Source organism: Mobula hypostoma, chromosome 4 (assembly GCF_963921235.1).
Source record: "Mobula hypostoma chromosome 4, sMobHyp1.1, whole genome shotgun sequence".
Classification (NCBI taxonomy): Eukaryota; Metazoa; Chordata; class Chondrichthyes; order Myliobatiformes; family Myliobatidae; genus Mobula; species Mobula hypostoma.
The window spans coordinates 17,924,027-17,946,518 of record NC_086100.1 but is presented as its reverse complement, the minus strand read 5'-3'; the positions used below and the strand labels follow the sequence as shown (position 1 = coordinate 17,946,518).

Sequence of the window (22,492 nt, the reverse complement as noted above, 5' to 3'; positions counted from 1 at the left end):
TAATGGTTGAAAATACGGTTGTTAGACTTGTTTCATATTTTTTGTCCAATCAATAAGATTAAAGCTGCAGTGGCAAGACCAGTTTTTTTTTTTACCCAAAATTTTCATTCATGGCATTTACAGCAAGAAGATACAGTGCATTTACAGAATCTGATAAATTATTCCCACTTACCACCATGGTTCATTTTATATTGGGTTTTCCCCTTTTCATGCATTCCATGACCAAACAGGTTCCAGCTACATTGTGTGAAACAGCATGTCGCCCTTAAACTTAACCCCCCTCCCTTGACAAACTCTGTGGCAGCTGCTACAAGCTTCATTGCTTCCTTGCTCAAGTGGTTCTGCACCTCGGAACATGCCCATCTGTAACAGTCATACACAGTCCTTCCGGCTGATCACGTAGTATCTTTCACAAAGTTCAAAGTACATTTATTATCAAAACATGTATAATATATAAAACCTTGAGATTTGTCTCCTCACAGGCAACACAAAACAAAGAAATCCAATAGAATCCACTAAAAAAAGACAGTCAAACACCCAATGTGCAGGAAAAAAAAATCATGCAACTAGACAGGTGTATGGAGGAATTTAAGGTGGGGGGTTATATGGGAGGCAGGGTTTGAGGGTCAGCACAACATTGTGGGCTGAAGGGCCTGTAATGTGCTGTACTATTCTATGTTCTATGTTCAATAAAAGTAAGCAAATAAACATTCAGAATTGAAGTTCATGAAAGTGAGTCCACAGCCAGGAAGACAGTCATTGCTTCAGCCGATTCAGGAGCCCATTAGTTACAGGCACAGCCTCAGTTCAACACAGAGGCGAGAATACCGAGCAGAGCAGTGAGCTGAACTCCGGCCTGTCCCTCGCCTCCAGTCCCAACACCCTGACTTTTCAATCTGGCTGCACGTTTAAGTCAGCCAAACCTTGGTATGATCTCGCTCTCAGATCAGGGCCCTGCTGCTTTGATACACTCTTGGGCCCAGGTCCTGCTGCCTCATTCAGCCCAAACTCAACTTTTCCTGATCAGCATGGGTCAAACCTCAGGCCCGGGCCCTGCCACCTCGAGTCTGACTCGCCTCTGCTTGCCTCACCTTGGTTCTGCCACATCAAATCACCTCCCAAGTCCACTCCAGCAATGGCCAAGCATTGGCTCATTCCCCACTGCAGCCTCGATTCAGCCCGTACACATCACGCTGCAACCATCCTGCACCTTCGAGACCTCAGTTCACACCGCAAAAATGCCAGGTCGTACAGGCTTCAAAAGCTCAAGTCTGAAAGGGAAGTTACAACCTATTGGCTGCAGTGATCGTATTCAAGAAACAGTGTGATTAGTAAAGTAATTTATAATTCTGTTTGTTTTGTTTGCTACCAGTAAACCGTCACTCTGCTTGACCTGCACCATCTTAAACCATAAGTTATCTTCTAGCAATAAAGGATTCTATAAGTATAATAGAACAAAAGGGTAACTAGGGAGAGAACAGATCCCCTTGAGGATCAGTGTGGTCACATATGTGGCAGCTACAGGAGATGTATGATATCTTAAGTGATTACTTCTTGTCTGTATTTATTCTGGCAAGGGTCATGGATGCTAGGGAATTCAGGGAAGAGAACAGTGACGTCCTGCACCAGATGAGTATTACAAAAGATTAAGGATGGGCAGTCTAGAAACACATGTTTTATAGCAGTATCGCTTCTTCATGCAATGTACTGTGTGGAAAAGTGGGAACTTCCAAAATAGAGGAGAAACGAGAAATGAGGCTCTTAAGGATTGTGGGGAAGGTGAAGAAGCTGAGGTGCATCATGGAAAAATGTGGGATACCACTTCATCAGTAGAAACACTTGGTTCAGCCACATTTGGACTATTGTGTGCAGTTCTGATTGCCCCATTACTGGAAGGATATGGATGCTTTGTAGAAGTTGCAGAAGAGGTCCACAGAGAAGGTACCTGGATTAGAGAGTATTAGCTCTAAGGAGAGGTTGAACCAAGTTGGATTGTTTTCTCTGGAGCATTGGAGACAGAGGGAAGACCAAATAGAGGTTTATAAAATTATGAGAGGTGCACGGATGGATGGGGTAGGCAGTCTTTTTCCCAAGGTAGAAGTGTCAATTACTAGAGAATAAAGCTTTAAGGTGAGAGGCGATAAGTATCAAGGAGATTTAAAGTAGCTTATTAAGCCTTATTGAAGGTCAGTCACGTTGCTATTGGTCTGCCAGTATATTAGGCCAAAGGAGATATGAATGACAGGTTTCCTTCCTTGAAAGAATTGCTGAACCGGATAGGATTAGTAAACCAGTAGTTGGCCTTACCACTGATAACTTTTCATTCTAGAATTGCTTGAATTTAAATCCCCATGGTGGGATTTGACTTTGTGTCTTCAGGCATCCAGTCTAGACATGAATTGGTGGTCAGAAACTTAGCTAATGTTATATATGTATCCAGGCTCCAGTTATATATGTATCAATTGTTACCTGAAGTCACAATAAGAATAATCAGAAGGTACAGATATAAATTAGTTGGCTAAAAATGTTAATGAAAGATTGGAGTATTTTCTCCAGCAAAAGAGCATGACACAAACAATCACTGTTCAAACTGTATAGACCTAAGGTCTTCTGCAGCTGTAGCCCATCCACTTCAAGTTCGACGTGCTGTGTGCTCAGAGATGTTCTTCTGCACACCACTGTTGTAACGTGTGGTTATTTAAATTACAGTCGGCCCTCCGTATCCGCGAGGGATTGGTGCCGGGACCCCCTGCGGATACCAAAAATCACGGGTGCTCAAGTCCCTTATATAAAAGCCTAAGAGAGCTCGTAAGGGTGTTACGAAAAACAAAAATAGCGTTCAGTGTTTGTTTTGCAGCGAGCTGTTATAGAGGCAGCGCGCACCCCGAGCAGCGAGAGTGCTTTATCTCAATTTATTTTGTGCATCCGTTAGCAAGATGTGTTCTAGGTAACAGAGAAGCCGGAGAGAGCTCGTAAGGGTGTAACACTTAGCGTAAAACTAGTCGTAATTAAGCGTTTCGATTGTGAATGAAATAAGGACATTGTGCGTGCGTTGAACTTGCCTGCGTCCACCATTCGTACTTCTGTATTTACACGCAGAGAGAAAGAATCTTGAAAGCTGCCGATGTTACTACTGGTTCTGCTAGTAGCATATCATTCCTGCTTTTACTATATGTTAGTGTTATTTTATGTTTTATTTGGTAGGTTATTTTTTTGGGTCTGGGAACGCTCAAAACTTTTTCCTATATAAGTTAATGGTAATTGCTTCTTTGCAACCGAATGTGACGCGAGGCAAACAATGCTCAAACAACAAGTGCTGGAAAGAGAACATCCGGGTTTTCCCGATCCGCGGATGGTTGAATCCGCGGATACGGAGGGCCGACTGTACTGGCACCTTCTTGTCAGCTTGAACCAGTCTGGCCATTCTCCTCTGACTTCTCTCATTAACAAGGCATTTTCACTCACAGAACTACCACTCACTGGATTTTTTTGTTTTTTTTTCGCCATTCCCTGTAAATTCTGGAGACTGTTGTGCATGAAAATGCTAGGAGATCGGCAGTTTCTGAGATACTCAAGCTACACCGTCTTGACACCAACATGATCAAAGTCACTTGGATCACATATCTTCCCCTTTCTGATGTTTGGTCTGAACAACAACTGAACCTCTTAAGCACCTCCTGTCTTCTCCTATCATTTTGCACCTCCCGCTCCCGCTCCCAAATCCCTTACTCACTCTTCCTTCAGTTAGTCCTGACGAAGGGTCTCGGCCTGAAATGTCGACTGCGCCTCTTCCTATAGATGCTGCTTGGCCTGCTGCGTTCACCAGCAACTTTGATGTATGTTGCATGCTTTTATGCATTGAGTTGCTGCCACATGACTGGCTGATTAGATACTTGTGTTAGTGAGCAGGTGAACCTAATAAAGTGGCCACTGAGTGTAGAGAAAGAGAGAGAGGGATTTTGGGTAATTTCTGAAAAGGCATGGAAGCAGAATTAATAGTATTTTTTTCACAAGCTAGTTAATGTGCTGAAAGTTCCAGAGCTTTAGGTTTTGTGTAAAGATGTGCAACTAATTGGGTACATTTAAGAACCAGTACAGTCACAGTGGGCTGAATATTTCTGTCCTGTTGTCATTCTTCAACACCAAGAGATTAGAATGGATTATTCAGTGATATCAAGCTTGACTGAATGGATAAGACTGTTAATATTCCAGAAGCACTGGGAAACAACAAGATGGTATGCAAGCAGGTACAGTAGATGAAGCAAAAGGCATGGCCTTTTGCTATTGGCAAGCTGTTGCTCTGTGAATAATTTTGATGATGAAGGAAAAGTTACTGAGTCTAGAAGATAATATTTCTCTGCAGGTGCAAATGTTTAATTAGATTTTGTAATGGAACTTTCAGCACAGGCTCACAGTTTACACCTTATGGTTAATTATACACAGTAGGTACACAGTTATATTTTAGATTATTTTATGTGTTGTGAATATGTTCTTAGATTATGCATGTCCAGTGTTGATTTAATCCTGTTAATGTTAACTTGTACGTTAACAACAAATTTATTAACTACATTTTCAGTATTGCTATTTTCCATACTGACTGAAATATTAAACATTTGGAAAAGTTGGATAAGTGTGGCTTGAGGATGGCTTAATGGAGACCTTTAAAATTTAACAGGAAATGTAATACTTGATTAAGTAGTTTCAACTGGGAGAGGGTCTTAGCCCTTAAACAGGAACAAATAGAAGTTAATTGTAAAATCCAGTCAGTAAAATAAGAAAAATAATTTTGCTCATCAATCAAATTCCAAACCACAGGAAGTGAATAAATAATCCAAGACACCCTGGATACTGGTGCACTAGTCCACTTTCTATGGAGTCCAGTGGCAGAGCAATAGCCCCCTGACTTCGATAGTCGGGATCCACGTTTGCACTAGGGAAGACTGGCTTAGGAAAGGCAAGCCAGGTCACTTGAACAGGGCCATCAGTCATGTAGAAAGGATAAATGTAATAAGTGCTCGCTTATTTTACCTCAATAAATACTTAAAAGAATAAAAATAATATCTAAACCTACTTTCTTTAATGTTTAACTCATGAGACTATTACTGTAGCAAAATAAGCCTGGAATGACTGGGAACTGTCAAAGACTATAAAGGCATTCTGGGGCCTCAAGGATCAGTGCTTGATCCCTATTAATATTTCAAAGCCCATTCCATCTTGCAGAGTAGAGCAAGCTCAGCCATTCCACACCCAAATTAACTACTAAGTGTAGGTATCGGGGACTGTGAGCAGAGGCTCCGGACAGGGTACTGGGATTGGAAACCTCCAATCCAGTGTAGAGTGATGGAAGGAGGCTCACGTGGAGCAAAAATGCCAGCAAAGACCGCTTGGCCAAATTATCACTTTCTGTGCTGTGGATTTTAGTCAAAACAACACAATCTGTCAATGTGCAATTCCTGTCAACTAAAATACACTGTTCCATAATACTTTTCTCTAGCAACCAAAAATAATACACAGGGAGATCCAAACCTACACATTTGGAATCTGAAGTCTGGACAATGCCTCAAGTCCTTTTTCCAAAAGAAAATGCAAAGCTGGTAAGAACTAGTTTTTCTGTACGAGATAATTTACAGTCTGTGTCTTTGTTATCATTTCCCATTCCACTTCAATAACATTGAGGGATTTTGTGCTTTCCTCAAATTGGAGAGGTTGGTTCTTAACCAAGAAAGGTTCATGCACACTGTTAACTTCAGAAGTTGTGTTGTGGACAATACGGTAGTGTAGTGGTTAACACATCACCTTGCAGCTTGAGCAACCCGGGTTTAATTTCCGCTGCTGTCTGTAAGGAGTCTGCACGCTCTCCCTGTGACCACATAGGTTTACTCCTGCTTCCCCAGTTTCCTCCCACATTCCAAAGACGTACAGGTTGGTTCGGGTCTTCTACAATTCCAGCATAACATCCCAACTCCTGTACTCAGTGCATTGATTTATGAAGACCAATGTGCCAAAAGCTTTCTTTATGACCCTATCTACCTGTAACGGCACTTTCAAGGAATTACGGATTGGTTTTTCCAGATCGCTTTGTTCTCCTGTACACCTCAGTGTCCTACTGCTCATTGTGTAAGGCCTACCCTGGATGGTCATCCCAAGTGCAGCACCCACTTGTCTGCATTAAATACCATCTACCACATCTTCAGCCCAGTTTTCCAGCTGGTCCAGATCATTGCTGCTAGCTTTGATAGTTTTCCCTGCTGTCCACTACACCCCCAATCTCGGTGTCATCTGCAAATTTGGTGATCCACTTTACCACATTACCTTCCAGATCGTCGATATAGATGACAAAAATCAATGGACTCAGCACCAATCCCGGCAGTGCACTAGTCACAGGCCTCCAGACAGAGAGGTAACCATCTACCACATCTCTCAGGCTTCTTCCACTAAGACAATGTCTAATCCAATTTAATACCTCATCTTGAAAGCCAAGCGACTGAACCTTCTTGACCAACCTCCCATGTGGGACCTTGTCAAAGGCCTTGCTAAAGTCCATGTTAGCAACATACATGCCTTGCCTTCATCAATTTTCCTGGTAATTTCCTTGTAAAGTTCTATGAGATTGGTTAGACTCGACCTACCCTGCACAAAGCCATGTCGACTATCCCAAATCAATCCCTGTGAATCCAAATACTTAAATATCAAGTCCCTTAGAATACCTTCCAATAACCTGCCCAATACTATTGTCAGGTTCACCATGCTATAATTTCCTGGCTTATTTTTAGAGCCTTTCTTAAACAACGGAACAATATTAGCTATCCTCCAATCCTGCAGCACCTCTCCCATCGCTAAGGATGTTTTAAATATCTCTGATAGAGACCCTGTAATTTCCCAACTAGCCTCCCACAGGATCTGAGGGAACGTACTGTCAGGCCCCGGGAATTTGTAAACCCTAAATTGCTTCAAGATAGCATTCACCTTCTCCTCTGTAATCTGTATGAGGTCACTGCTACTTTGCATCACTTCTATGGGCTTCGTATCCATCTCCCAAGTAAATACAGGTGTTAAAAAAACATTTAAGATCTCCCCCATCTCTTTTGGCTCCACACATAGATTACCCTTCCGATCTTCCAGAGGATCAATTTTGTTCTTTGCTGTCCTTTTGCAATTAATATATCTGTAGAAGTCCTTAGGATTCTTCTTTGCCTTGTCTGCGAGAGCAATCTCATACCTTTTTTTTAAGCCCTCCTGATTTCCTCCTTACATGTTCTCCTGCATTTTTTATACTCAAGTACCGTATTTGTTCCTGCCTGCCTATACCGCTATGCACCAGGGCCTCAACATCTTGAAAACAAGGTTCCCTAAGCCTGTTATCCTTGCCTTTTATTCTGACAGGAACATACAAACTCTGTACTCTCAAAATTTCACTTTTGAAGGCATCCAACTTACCACGTACGCCTTTGCCAGATAACAGCCTGTCCCAATCGACACTTGCCGGATCCTTTCTAATGCCATAAAAATTGACCTTTCTCCCATTTAGAATCTCAACCCAAGGACCAGACCTATCGTTTTCCATAATTACCTTGAAACTAATGGCATTATGATTACTAGATGCAGAGTACTCCCCTATAGAAACTTCTGTCACCTGCCCTGTCTCATTCTCGAATAGGAGATCTAGTATCGCACTCTCCATAGTTGGGACTTCTTTGTACTGATTAGGGAAACTTTCCTGAACACATTTGACAAACTCTTTCCTGTCTAGCCCTTTTATAGTATGGGAGTCCCAGTGAATATGAGGAAAGTTCAAATCGCGTACTATCGCGAATAAAATCGCGTATAATCTTATGATTCTGGCAACACTCTACGAATTTGCTCCTCTAAATTCCACTGACTGTTGGGTGGTCTATAATATAATCCCATTAACATGGTCATACTTTTCTTATTCCTCAATTCTACCTATAAAGCCTCATTAGACGAGCTCTCTCGCCTGTCCTATCTGAGCACTGCCATGACATTTTCCCTGACTCTAACGCCACCCTTTCCCTTTTAATTCCTCTCACTGTATCACATCTAAAATAACAGAACCCTGGAACTTTGGGCTGCCAGTCCCGTCCCTCCAGCAACCAAGTCTCACTAATGGCTACAATGTCAGAATTCCACGTGCTGATCCATGCCCTAAGCTCATCCGCCTTCCCTACAATACTCCATGCATTAAAATATATACAGCTCAGAACATTATGCCCACCACGCTCAACCTTTTATTCTTGACTTTGTGTGTAGGCTTTGCAGCATTTTTCTCCACAACCACTCCACTATCTGTTCTGGCGCTCTGGTTTCCATCCCTCGGCAACTTTGGTTTATATCCCTTCATGCAGCATGAGCAACTCTGGAGGGGATATTAGTCCCCTCCAGTTCAGGTGCAAGTCGTCCCTTTCGTACAGGTCCCATCCTCCCTGGAAGAGAGCCCAATGATCCAAAGATCTGAAGCCCTCCCTCCTACACCATCTCCTTAGCCACGTACTAAACTGTGTGATCCTCCTATTTCTGGCCCCACTAGCAACCCTGAGATCATGTTTTTGTCTTCAAATTCTCTTTTCTGTACTCCTACCCTACAAGTCTCCTATCATTACAGCTCGCCTCTTCTACGCACCCCCCGCCCCCGCCCCGATGAGCCACAGAGCCAGATTTGTTGCCAGACAACCTGACCGCTGTGGATTTAGTTGCATTTATAACTGGCAACAAAACACTTTTTTGAAGTCTGTTAAAACAGAGGAAACACCAGATAATCTGTTTTAGTGACATTGATGGAAAGATAAATATAACTTCCTTTTCTTCCTAGAATAGTGCCCTGGTTCTTTTACATGCAAAAATGGGAGAATAGACTGCACTTTCTCAGAACTGCACCAAAGAACCAACCTAGATTTTAACCGTCGTGTTTCTTGACTGGGACTTGAATCCACTTTGGCTCAGAGGCTAGATTGTAGCCAGTTAAACCGTTGCTGAATCTTGCCCATGCAAGTTGAATTATAAAGTAATGCTTGTGTTCTAAATAGCTGGCTGTTAACATGAGGCAACTTGAAAACAATAGAATTTCATTCATTTCAAAGGTTATCTTTCCATGTTAAATAATTCCTCAGATTTAAGCATTTTTTAAAAGAATGCCTAATTCTATTATTGATTACAACATAAATTATGATTAACATTTATTGCCTATCTCTATTATCTTTGAACTGAGTAACTTTCTGGACCATTTCAGTGGGTATTTAAGAAGTTTTTTTGAGAGGTTGGTGATGAAACTTATCCACTCCTGCCTGAGAAGTGACTTGGATCCACTCTAATTTGCCTACCAGCACAACAGGTCCACAGCTGATGCCATTTCATTGTTTCTTCACTCAACACTGGAATATCTGGACAACAAAGATCAGGATGCTCTTTATAGACTACAGCTTGGCATTCAATCCTACCATTCCATCAAAAATAATTTTTAGGGAAATTAATTTGCTAAGGAAATTCGATTAGAGTTGATTGCAAGTAAATTAGACATGGACTTCGAAGTACAGAGAACTTTATTCACGATATCGTGGGGAGTGGAACCTCTGACAGTGGGTTTCGAACTCCAAATGATACAGAGAGCACAGCTCCTTATATACATGTACAAATCGACTGCAAAAGCAAAGGCTGTTCGATTAACCTTGTGAATTAGAAAAGATAAACTAGGTTCACATGCAGTTCTCCTGTAATAAACTATACCTATTGCAACATCCAAAAATTAAAAAATTCAGCCCTGTGTATAGCTTTGTATTTACAAACAGTTTGTCTTGTATGCTTGAGTCTAATTCTTACAAGACAAGCAACTGCAAGTATTTATTCTAAGAGTTGTCTCTGCTGAAAGCCAAGGCAGTATGTAACAAACGAAGCTGCAAACTGTTTTCCATACTCAAAAAGCCAAGATTAACCCTTTGTCTATCAAAATCGTTAACTTACAATATTTTCCTCCACATAATCAACAAGCTTCAAGAGCTTGGCCTCATTACCTCCTTTGCAATTGGATCCTCGATTGCCTCTCTTGTAGACCCCAGTCAGTTTGGATTGGCAACAACATCTCCACAATCTCTTTCAGCACAGGTGCACTACAAGACTGTGCTTAGCTCCCTGCTCTACTTGCTTTACACTTATGACTGCCATATTTAAGTTTGCTGACAACACTACTGTTGTAGGCTGAATTAAAAGTGGTGATGAAGCAGCATGTAAGAGGGAGATTGAAAATTTGGTTGAGTGGTGCCACAACAACAACCTCTCACTCAATGTCAGAAAGACCAAGGATAATTGACCTTAGGAGGAGGAAACCTGAGATCCAGGAGCCAGTCCTTATCGGGGGATCAAAGGTGGAGGAGGGGGTCAGCAACTTTAAATTCCTCAGTGTTATTGTTTTGGAGGACCTGTCTTGGGTCCAGCACTTAAGTGCAATTATGAAGAAAGCACAGCAGCGTCTCTATTTCGTTAGGAGTCTGTGAAGATCTGGCATGACATCTAAAACTCTGACAAACTTCTATAGATGTGTGGTGGAGAGTATATTGACTGGCTTCATCACAGCCTGGTATGGAAGCACCAATGCCCTTGAACGGAAAATCCAACAAAAAGTAGTGGGTACTACTCAATCTGCCACAGATAAAGCCCTCCCCACCACTGAGCACATGTACAAGGAGCACTGCCACAAGAAAGCAGCATCCACCATCAAGGACCCCACCACGCAGGCTATCCTCTCTTCTTGCTGCTGCCATCAGGAGGAAAGTTCAGGAGCCTCAGGAGTCACACCACCAGGTTCAGAAACAGTTATTACCATGAGGCTCTTGAGCCAGAGGAAACAACTTCACTTCCCCAGTCACTGAACTGTTCCCACAACCTATGGATTCACTTTCCAGGACTCTTCACGTCCTGTTCTCGATAATTTATTGCTTATTTATTTATTATTATTATTTCCTTTTTTTCTTTTAGTATTTACACAGTTTGTTGTCTTTTGCACACTGGTTGTCTGCCCTGTTGGTGCCCGCTTTCATTGATTCTATTCTGGTTATTAGGTTTGTTGAGTATGTCTGCAAGAAAATCACTCTTAGTGATTTGGTGATGTATGTGAACTTCGATAATAAATTTACTTTGAAGTTGTTTTGTAGTAGCAGGTTATAATTGAATTAAAGTTTCACGGCTGCCATGCTGAGATTCGAACTTTCATATCTGGGTTGTTAGGTCGTGCTGTAAGGTTACTCATCCAGTAATGCAACTGCTGTATTACTTGACAATAAAAGTACAGAGAATTTTTCCCAATGTTTTGGGAGCAATGTTTAAAAATCGCTCAGTCGTTTTAGATATCATGTTATCACGTGTCATACGTTAATAACTGCTTTTGTTTTCCTTGTGAGATTAGGTGCCCTTGCTGGTCAGATGATGAAAGTATTTGTGCAAGAAATGTAAACAATGAAGTACAGTTCTTTGATGGAAATGCATTTGGTATGTAATTTCATCCAAATCGCTCAGAAACAAGAGAATTGTGCAGAAAGTGAACTTTATTTATATTTGAAGCTTTTTCTTAAAAAATAAGTTATGTGCTGTAAATTGATATCCATAAATAATTTTTGGCCTTTAGAGTAAATCAGATAGTGAGGTTACCAAACAAATCCAATGAATGAACATCTGAAGAACATTTCCAGATTTAAAATATTCTGAATTACCCTGGTGAGGTTATTTGTACCTATTGTTTATTGTGATATAACAGGAAAGAAATGACATTATTAAATACAATGTAAGTTTTTATAAAACTATTTGTTGGTGTGGTTTCACAATAAAAGATGATTGGTACAGTTGGTTGTTCCGTGATCACTCAAAAAAACATAAGACCATAAGACCCGGTATCGGTCCGCAGCCCAGAGAGTGGGGACCACTGCCATAAGACATAGGAGCAGAATTAGGCCATTTGGCCCATCGAGTCAGCTCCACCATTCAATCATGGCTGATTGATTTTCCATCTCAACTCCATTCTCCTGCTACTCTCAGTACCATTTCTTCCCCTACTAATCAAGAACCTATCAACCTCTGCTTCAAGCATACCCAATTGCATGAACTTCACAACTGTCTGTGGCAAATACTTCCACAGATTCACCACTCTCTGGCTAAAGAAATCCCTCCTTATCTCTGTTCTCATGTGTTTTGAGTTTCCAAAATTGTAAACTAATGTATTTTTTTTCTCTCTCAACAATAAAAGCAGACTGAACAGCTGTAATAAATGAGTATTATTTCCCTTGCTGTGGATAAATGAATCAAATGGTGTTGGTTCCTAAAGATACCACCAAAGTCCTTAGACCAAATCTGTGATCTTCTCTGAGCTGGGTCATCTTGGTTTTGATGGCACTTAATCAAAAGGAGGATAACAAAATGTATTCTTGAACTTTCAGTTGAATTCCTCCAGGAAAGTGAGCACTAAGATATCAGTGAGGTCAGGTCCAAGGCCTGACATTACTCACAATTACATATGAAGGATAGCCAATTGAGGGAGAGACCCTGAGACCCTGAATGTTCAGTAACTAGCATATTTTGTAGAAGACTGGAAAATAATGATTTCTTTTTAATGATCTGAAATGTTTTAAGTTCTAAAGAGAGCTTGGCAGAAGAAACAGGAGATATAGATTAATTTACATTTATGTAAGCACTAAAAACATAAGTCCCCTTAGTGTGAGACTACTCACATCTGCCTTATTGATATCATTCATTCTATTTGTTTTCTTCTCTTGGGTAAAGTTCCTGGAAAAGATTTGAAATGTTTATTTCAATGTTATTGGGCAGTATGTATTTGTAATGTGTATTTACACAGTGGAAATCAGTAAAGCAATATTTTGTGATGAATTTTATTAACGTTCATTTCCCAATCCCTTCATAATAGATAAAATCGCACACAAACTCCACTTGCAGAAAGTATCAGATTTTGCATTGTCACCAGGACCTCAGCCCTGCAAGGTACTTTTATCATTTGCTTCCCGTTGTATGTTTTGTGTGGTATATTTGTAAAAATAGTTATTGGGTAAAGTCATTTCCAAACACAACAGAACCCCAGATTCTAACTGCCTTTAAATTACTGACTTCAACTTAACCATCATAACTTTACATTCTTCCTTTTTTAAAGAAAGGGGCTTCCCTTCCTCCACTATCAACTCTGCTCTTAAACGCATCTCCCCCATTTCACGTACATCTGCTCTCACTCCATCCTCCCACCACCCCACTAGGAATAGGGTTCCCCGGTCCTCACCTACCACCCCACCAGCCTCCGGGTCCAACATATTATTCTCCGTAACTTCCGCCACCTCCAACGGGATCCCACCACTAAGCACATCTTTCCCTCCCCCCCCCCCCGCATTCCGCAGGGATCGCTCCCTACACAACTCCCTTGTCCAGTCATCCCCCCCCATCCCTCCCCACTGATCTCCCTCCTGGCACTTATCCGTGTAAGCGGAACAAGTGCTACACATGCCCTTACACTTCCTCCCTTACCACCATTCAGGGCCCCAAACAGTCCTTCCAGGTGAGGCATCACTTCACCTGTGAGTCGACTGGGCTGATATACTGCGTCCGGTGCTCCCGATGTGGCCTTTTATATATTGGCGAGACCCGACGCAGACTGGGAGACCGCTTTGCTGAACATCTACGCTCTGTCTGCCAGAGAAAGCAGGATCTCCCAGTGGCCACACATTTTAATTCCACATCCCATTCCCATTCTGACATGTCTATCCACGGCCTCCTCTACTGTAAAGATGAAGCCACACTCAGGTTGGAGGAACAACACCTTATATTCCGTCTGGGTAGCCTCCAACCTGATGGCATGAACATCGACTTCTCTAACTTCCGCTAAGGCCCCACCTCCCCCTCGTACCCCATCTGTTACTCATTTTTATGCACACATTCTTTCTTTCACTCTCCTTTTTCTCCCTCTGTCCCTCTGAATATATCCTCTGGGTCACCCCCCCCCCCCCCCGTCTTTCTTCCCGGACCTCCTGTCCCATGATCCTCTCGTGTCCCCTTTTGCCTATCACCTGTCCAGCTCTCGGCTCTATCCCTCCCCCTCCTGTCTTCTCCTATCATTTTGGATCTCCCCCTCCAACTTTCAAATCCCTTACTCACTCTTCCTTCAGTTAGTCCTGACGAAGGATCTCGGCCTGAAACGTCGACTGCACCTCTTCCTACAGATGCTGCTTGGCCTGCTGCGTTCACCAGCAACTTTGATGTATGTAACTTTACATTTGAGCGGTATACATGCAAGGGAATCTGTAGATGCTGGAAATCCAGAGTAACACATACAAAATGCTGGAGGAGCTCAGCAGGTCAAGCAGCATCAACAGAAAGGAATAAACAAGTTGACATTTTCGGCTGAGACCCTTCGTCAGGACGTTGTCTCTCAACTGCGGGTCATAAGGACAAGCCAGTTCACAGTATTACATCTGTTGCATATGAGGAAGATTTGGCTCACTCTAGCTCAAACCTCCTCTCACTGTTCTCCATCCATTTCAGCCAATTAAATTACAGCGTCACTCTATTCCTGAAGTTAATCCAGAACCCATTCCAAGGGTTAGTCACTCTGCACAAGGAGCAGAGTGTCTAATGCTATAAGAACATAGGATCAAAGGTAGGCTATTTGGCCCTGGAATCTGTTTCACCATTCATTAATGTGTCTGATCTGTGATCTAACTCTTTCTCTCCTTAAGTAGCCCTTTGGTATTGAAGGTGGTTACTCCAACATCACGTGGGACCCACAGACTCTGTGACAGGCTGGAAATATGGTGCTGGATGGGGTAGTTAGTTTGGTAGTTGGAAGTACTTTGCGTCTTATTATTTTGACCTTTAGAATTCTCCCATCACATGGGCTGTAGGTTCTGAATGCTTTCCAGTATCATCCTCTTGCATTTTGAGTGCTCATCTGAATCAAAGTGAATGTTACACTTCTTCAAGGAGATTTTGAGGACATCCTGGAATCTTTTCCATTTATCGCCTTGATATCATTCATTCTATTTGTTTTCTTCTCTTGGGTAAAATTCCTGAAAAGATTTGAAATGTGACAAACTTAGGCTAATGTGATTGTTTTTGGGCTGATGTGAACAATGTAGACTGTCCATTAGACTTTTGGTTAGTTATTGTCATGTATCAAGATAGAGTGTAAAGCTTGTCTTGCATACTGTTTATACAGATCAAATCATTACACAGTGCATTGTATTAGGATAAGGTAAGACAATAACGATGCAGAATAAAATGTAAATGCCACCCAAAAAAACCACAGTGCAGGTAAATGATGAAGTGCAAAATCTTAATGAGGTAGATTGTGAGGCCAAAGAGTCCATCTTATCAAACAAGATGTTCATTCAAGAGTCTGAGTGCAGAGGATAGAATCTGTCCTAAAGCCTGGTGAGTAGAGAAGAGAGAATGTCTGGAGTAGATGGGGTCTTTGATTTTATGCTGGCTGCTTTACTGAAGCAACGAGGAGTTGGATGTTGGGACTCTAACCCTTAGAAAAGTCACTGATATTGGCTCATTTATCCTGCCAATGAATTCAGGGAGGTTTTATGGAGACAGCATTGATGGCCACTCCCCAGCACTTTAGGTATCTGCTTTGGGTGGTGCAAAAAGGAGGGTATACAGATACTTAGTGGGCCATGAACGTTTTGGAGGTTTGGAGATCTTGATCTTTGGACATTCTTTGTATCCAGCAACCAGAAGCTGATGGTAAATTTTATCATGCATGGCTGCCTCATTGAGAGGGTCACTTTCACGATCTGGAAAGCGGTCCATGTTTTCCAGACATTATCATGGACTTTTATTGTTGGCCTGTTTCAGCCGGGACCAGTTGATGAATGACCTTTATTTTGTGGGTGATAAAAATAAAGCCCATTTTTACAAATGCACCATTATACAAGCTGAAGACAACTTGGGGATTGGTTTTGAATATGTGCTTGCATAAGATTGCGTGGTCCACCACACCTCAGGAGGACCTTCGTGTATAGTCCTAACAGTGACCAACATAGAACAGTATGGCATTGTACAGTCTCTTCAGCCCACAATACTGTGCTAATCCTTTAACTTACCCGAAGATCAATCCCTCCCACATAGCCCTCCATTTTTCTTTTATCCTTGCACCTATCTAAGAGTTTCTGAAATTTCCTTAATGTATCTGACTCTACTACCACCCATGGCAGGATGTGTAAAACTCACTGTGTAAAACTAAAACCTACCTCTGACATTCCTCCGACACTTTTCTCCATTCACCTTAAAACCATGCCCCCTCAGATTTGCCATTTCCACCCTGCGAGAAAGGTGCTGGCTGGTCACTCGATCCACGTCCCTTATCATCTTAGACACTTCTTCAAGTCGACTTTGCTCCAAAGAGAAACACCCTAGCTCACTCAAACAAATTGACTTTGTATCTTAACTCTGCTCTCCCTTCGAAAGTTGTGTCTCCGGTGACTAAGTTCAATCCTTTTTTTTTGCTTAAGATGAGGGCTTCTATCAATTGTTTTAACAGTATTTTCGCACAAATCATTTTCGTGAAGCATACTTTTTCGATAAAGAAACTTGTATATGAAGTAGATGTTTTGAAATACCATTTAAGAACAGAGCAAACTCTTTTTATTTAATAAGGTTGCTGTTTATGTGCCTGGATCGAAGGGTGCACCGTCATTTGTTCGATTGTACCAGTATCCAAATTTTGATGGCCCGTCCTCTGCCTTGGCAAATAAAAGTTTTTTCAAAGCTGACAAAGTGACAATGCTTTGGAATAAGAAAGGTAGGATTTCTTTTGACATTCCCACAACATATCAAGTGATCTTGCTTGCACAAAAAGGCTTTATAACCAGCTGTTAATGTGTTGGCTTAACTTGCAATATTAAATATCTGAAGGCCTCGATGTGACAGGAAACTGAGAAAAACATCTCCATCCCATCATCTCACTCATTAAAAATGACTGGTGCATTGTTTCAGTAACTGAAGTGGTTTATGGTAGAATTCATATAAAGGAATAAAAAATACTTTTCTCTTTTGATATCTGGCCAAGTGAAATGCTACTTAAGTTTCACTCTTAGTTCATTTCTTTAGGCTCTGATGTGGTCTCTACCATGACATTAAAGGTGGGCAATTGAGCTGTTTCTAGTCTGAGGCAGTGAGCAGCTGTATGTACTGTGCTCTACTTGGTTGTCTTCTGTCACCATCCCTGCCCGACTGTTGGTTGAGAGGGTATGAATTCACTTCCCCTTCCTCATGTTCACTATGTTGTCCCTGCTAAAGCTGCTGCCCTTGCTAGTTTGTCCTTTCTCGGCATGTAAAAATAAATCCTCGATAGTTGAGTTCCTCAAACTAATACAAGCTGCAGAGGATTATAGCTGCACTTCCCAGTGTTATTTCTAGTTTCTGTTTTGGTCAGATTGTCTTTACTGATCTTTTGAGGTGTTTGAAAACAAAACACGGCAATAGCTTCAACTTACCAAACTTTTTGGAATAATCAGAATAATATTTATTATCAGTGATTTATGATGTGAAATTTGTTATCTTGCAACAGCAGTAAAGGACATAAAATTACTATAAATTACTAAAATAAATAAGGAATAATGAGCTGCCATTTATGAACGGTTCAGTAATGATGGTGGAGGGGAAGAAGCTGTTTCTGAATCATTGAATGTGGATTTTCAGGCTCCTGTACCTTCTTGCCGATGGCAGTAATGAGAAGAGGATGTGTCCTGGATAGTGAGGGTCTTTTGGCCTTTTGTAGATGTCCTCAATGGCAGGAAGGCTGTGCACATATTGGAGCTGGCCAGTGAGTCTGGAACCCACTGCCGTCCCTTGCCATTCAGTGCATTGGAGGCCCCATACCCGACAGTGATGAATGCTCTCTGCTGTACATTTATAGAAATTTATAAGTACCAAATCTTCTCAAACTCCAAACAAAGCAGAACTGAAACCATTGCCTATCAAAGTGCTAACCTATTCAAGGAATACATCTGTTGTCATTTATGTGACAACAGAAATATCACAATTGTACTCAGTAACTCCAGAATAGGAAGAGATATTTTGGCAAACGTTTTTACCACTGACATCTATTAAAATAATTAGAAGTGAAAACTTAAAATGACTACAGCAAGAAAGAGGAACGGAGTTATTATTTCAGCTCTATGATCTTTCATCAAAACAATTGCAAAGTGACTGTAAATGCCAGATGAGGCTAGGGTCAGAGTTCAAGGTTATGACTGCAATCCCAATTACTTGAAAAGCTGCCAGTTCTTGCAATCAAGACCAAAATTGCTACTTCAGTCAAATGTTAAATAATCAAGTATCACATCTTTATATTTGTTCAAGCAGAGTCAGTAGTACAGGAATGGGCAAAGTTCAAAGTAAATGTTATTATTGAAGTACATATATGTCACCATATATTACCCTGAGGTTCATTTTCTTGCATGCATACACAGTAAATATAAAGAAATACAGTAAAATCAATGAAAAACTGAACACAAGCAAAGATGGGCAAACACCCAATGTGCAAAATACAGCAAATTGTGCAAATGCAAAAGAAAAAGAAAACAGAAACAAAATAATAATAATAATAATAACAAATAAACAAGCTATATATATTGAGAACATGAATTGTAGAGGTCTTGAAAGTAAGTGCATAGGTCGTGGAACCAGTTTGGTGTTGGGGTGAGTGAAGTTAGCCCCTCTAGTTCAAGAACTTGATGGTTGAGGGGCAATAACTGTTCCTGAACCTGGTGGTAGGGGACCTGAGGCAGCAGCAAGAACAGAGCATGTCCTAAGTGGTGGGGGTCCTTGATGATTGATGGATAGTTGATGGATTATCAACCTGTCCTTATCTGCCTCTCTGATTCTCCTTCATAAATGCTCCTTAAGACCTATCTCATCGATCACCCAGCCAACACATTTTTCGTCCCTCTTCTCTCCGGCAGAAGGCTCAGGAGCTTGAAGACTCGTACAGCCAAGTTTGGGTACAGCTTCTTTCCAACAGTGATAAGACTGCTGAACGGATCCTGACCGGGATCTGGGCCGTACCCTCCAAATATCTGGACCTGCCTCTCGTTTTTTTTTTGCACTACCTTACTTTCCATTTTCTATTTTCTACTTACGATTTATAATTTAAATTCTTAATATTTACTATCTATTTGTACTCCAGGGAGTGCGAAGTGCAGAATCAAATATTGCTGTGATGATTGTACTTTCTAGTTTCAATTGTTTGGTGACAATGAAGTATCAAGTTCTTGATTCTGTCCCAATGTTTCTTCATGCAGTTCAGTTTTTGATTCCAAGATGAAGCACCTTAGAATGCTTTATCATGCAAAATGCAAATAATTGCAGTGTCGTCAAGATTTCAATGCAAATGTTTCCTTCCCTCAGGAACTGCGCTGTTGGTGATTGCCAGTACCGATGTGGACAAGTCGGGAGCATCCTATTATGGCGAACAAACCCTACACTATATAGCATCCAACGGAGAAACTGCATTAGTGCAGCTGCGTATGTATTTTTCATACATTTGTTTTGTAAGTAAGATTAGGAAGCTGCTGACGCTTGCCATAGGCTTGTTCGGTGATTGTAATCAGGCTTTCTTTGCTTGTGTAAATCTATCTGCTACACAGTTCTGTCAAATGTGGTCAGTGATTGGCTAGAGTTTTCCAGTTTTCTCCTTAACAAATCAAAATTATTTAAGGGGAACCTGAGGGCGGAACCTCTTCACTCAGAAGGCAGTGTAAGTATGGAACGATTTGCCAGTGGAAGTGGTAGATGCACCATTTAAGAGAAGTTTGGATGAGTACTTGGACAGAGGGATATGGAGGGCTGTGGTCCAGGTGTGGGTTGATAGGACTAGGTAGAATTACAGTTCAGTACGGACTAAATGGGCTGAAGGTCTTTTTCTGTGCTGCAGTGCTCTATGACTTTAGAGAGTGTGCAAAAGAGATTTACCAGGATGCTGGCTGGATAAGAGAGCATGTTTTATGAGAACAGGTTGAACGAGCTACGCCTGTTCTATTTGGAGTGAAGGAGGATGGGAAGTGTGGTGTATATGATGATATGGGGCACTGATCGAGTGAGCAGCCAGCGCCTTTTCTCCAGGGTGGTAATGGCTAATATGAGAGGTGATTGGAGGAAAGTATAGGAGGGATGTGGGAACAACTCAGTGATGGTGCGAGTAAAGTTGAGTGAAGTTATCCCCTCTTTGCAAACTCATAAGGAAGTAGGGAGTTGCTGTGCTTTCTTCATTGGAGTTGTGTTGAGCCACACTGTCATAAGTGTAAAGTGAGTAGAGCAGGGGACTAAGCACACAGCCTTGTGGTGCCCCTGTGCTGATTGAAATTTTGATGGAAATGTTGTTGCCAATCTGAACTGACTGGGGTCTGCAAGTGAGGAAATCGGGAATCCAATTGCACAAGGAGGTATTGAGGCCAAGGTCTCTGAAGCTTATTGATTAGTTTTGAGGGGATGATAGTGTTGAATGCCAAGCTATAGCCAAGAAAGAGCATCATGCTGTCTTTGCTGTCTAAATGTTCCTGGGTTGAGTGAAGAGCCAATGAAATGGCATCTGTTGTGACTGTAGGCAAATTGGAGCGGATCCAAATCACTTCTCAGGCAGGAGTTGATATGTTTCATCACCAACCTCGCCAAGCACTTCATTACAGTGGATGTAACTGCTACTGGGTGATAGTCACTGAAAAGCGGAGGGCTCTGTAAGGGAAGCGTTAGATTGACCTTAGAGTAGATTAAAAGGTCAAAGCAACATCGTGGACCGAAGGGCCGGTACTGTGCCGTAATACTCCATGCTCTGTTTTGGAAGTGACATAGAAAGGAGTGCAGGATGGGAAGTCAGCTGGAGTAGCTGTGCCTCTTTCTCACTTGACAGAGAATACAGCTAGAAAGATCGAGTGAACTTGCATTCATACTGTGTCTTGCGCATCCTTGTTATGAATCCCCAAAAAATGCTTCACAACTCATTAATTTAATTTGAACTGCATTTATTAGTCAAATATTTGAGCCAATTGGAAAGGGACAAAGATCCGGAACAGCATTAACAGGATTTTCTGCTTTTGCTATTCATAACTGAGGAATGAAAATTGGTTGGCTCAAAAGATTTTAGCCCTCTATCTTTTTTGAAACATTAATTTTATGCAAGCTCCTAATTTTTCCTTTGGGTTAGGTATATATTGTTGATTACATGTTTCTGCATTGCTTTGAAACATTTTCCTCCACAAGTTAAAGATGTTGCATTAATGGAGGATACTGCTATTCAAAATGAGTTTCATGACAGCATGTTAATGTTGAAACAATTTTCTTTCTTTCAGCGAAAAATGGCCCAATCTATGATGTGGTCTGGAATCCAAATTCACTCGAATTCTGTGTCGTTTATGGTTTCATGCCTGCCAAAGTTACAGTCTTCAATCAGAAGTGTGACCCAGTCTTTGACTTTGGCACTGGCCCTCGGAATGCAGCCTTCTATAGCCCTCAGGGACACATCCTGGTGCTGGCAGGCTTTGGAAATCTCCGAGGGCAAATGGAGGTCTGGGATGTGAAAAAGTACAAACAGATTTCAAAGCCGCAGGCTCCTGACACTACCTATTTCTCATGGTGCCCCGATGGCGAGCACATCGTAACAGCAACTTGTGCGCCAAGGTTACGGGTTAGCAACGGATTTAAGATCTGGCACTACAGTGGTGTAGTTCATCACAAAATTGAAGTGCCATCGAACTCTGAGCTCTGGGAAGTCCAGTGGCAGCCATTTGTAGATGGTGTGTTCCCTGAAAAGGCCATCAAATATCAGACAGTTCCCAATGATGTTCCTAGTATTGACGCCAAGCCTGCACAGGCTTACAGACCTCCTGCACTGAGAAACAAGCCAGTAACCAGCATCAAACTGGTGAGTGACATTCGGTACACTTTGGAATGTGGGTGCCCTTTCTGAAGTTTGTGCAGCATTAGATATATTTTTCATGTTATTCTTACAAATACAGAGAAAGATTAGCTTTGCTTGTCACATGTACATCAAACCTACAATGAAATTGGTCATTTGTGTCAATGACCAGCACAGTCTGAGGATGTGCTAGTGGCAGCCCACATGTGTCGACATGCTTCCTAACCCTAACATGTTTGTCTCTGGAATGTGGGAGGAAATCGGAAGACTTGAAGGAAACCCACATGGTCACAGGGAGAACATACAAACTCCTTGCAGGCAGCGATGGGAATGGTTCGCCAGTTGCTGATTGCTGGTGCTATAAAATGTTGTACGAACCACCATGCCACCGTGGCACCCAGATTTCCCAATATCGTATGATGCAATGAAGTTAAAGTATCAAGTTCCACCTTAGTATAAGAAACTCCTGAAAAATGCTCATTCTCGTGGTTGTTCTGACTATCTAGGTGTAAGTTGTGGATTTTACGGGGAAAAGAGAAACACAAAGCTTCCATTTTAATGGATCAACATATTTTGTCT

General features: G+C 41.6%; 1 protein-coding gene across 3 annotated transcripts in view; it reads left to right on the top strand.

Annotated features, from left to right (window-relative positions):
- Positions 1-22,492, top strand: part of eif2a (eukaryotic translation initiation factor 2A) — a 61,640-nt gene that overhangs the window by 24,399 nt on the left and 14,749 nt on the right. For all 3 annotated transcript variants that reach the window (XM_063045357.1, XM_063045356.1, XM_063045358.1), the window contains exons 5-10: positions 5,495-5,594; positions 11,411-11,493; positions 12,920-12,993; positions 16,657-16,801; positions 19,411-19,527; positions 21,348-21,919. In XM_063045357.1, the coding sequence (XP_062901427.1) occupies positions 5,495-5,594; positions 11,411-11,493; positions 12,920-12,993; positions 16,657-16,801; positions 19,411-19,527; positions 21,348-21,919 (1,091 nt within the window). The remainder of the gene's footprint in view (positions 1-5,494; positions 5,595-11,410; positions 11,494-12,919; positions 12,994-16,656; positions 16,802-19,410; positions 19,528-21,347; positions 21,920-22,492) is intronic.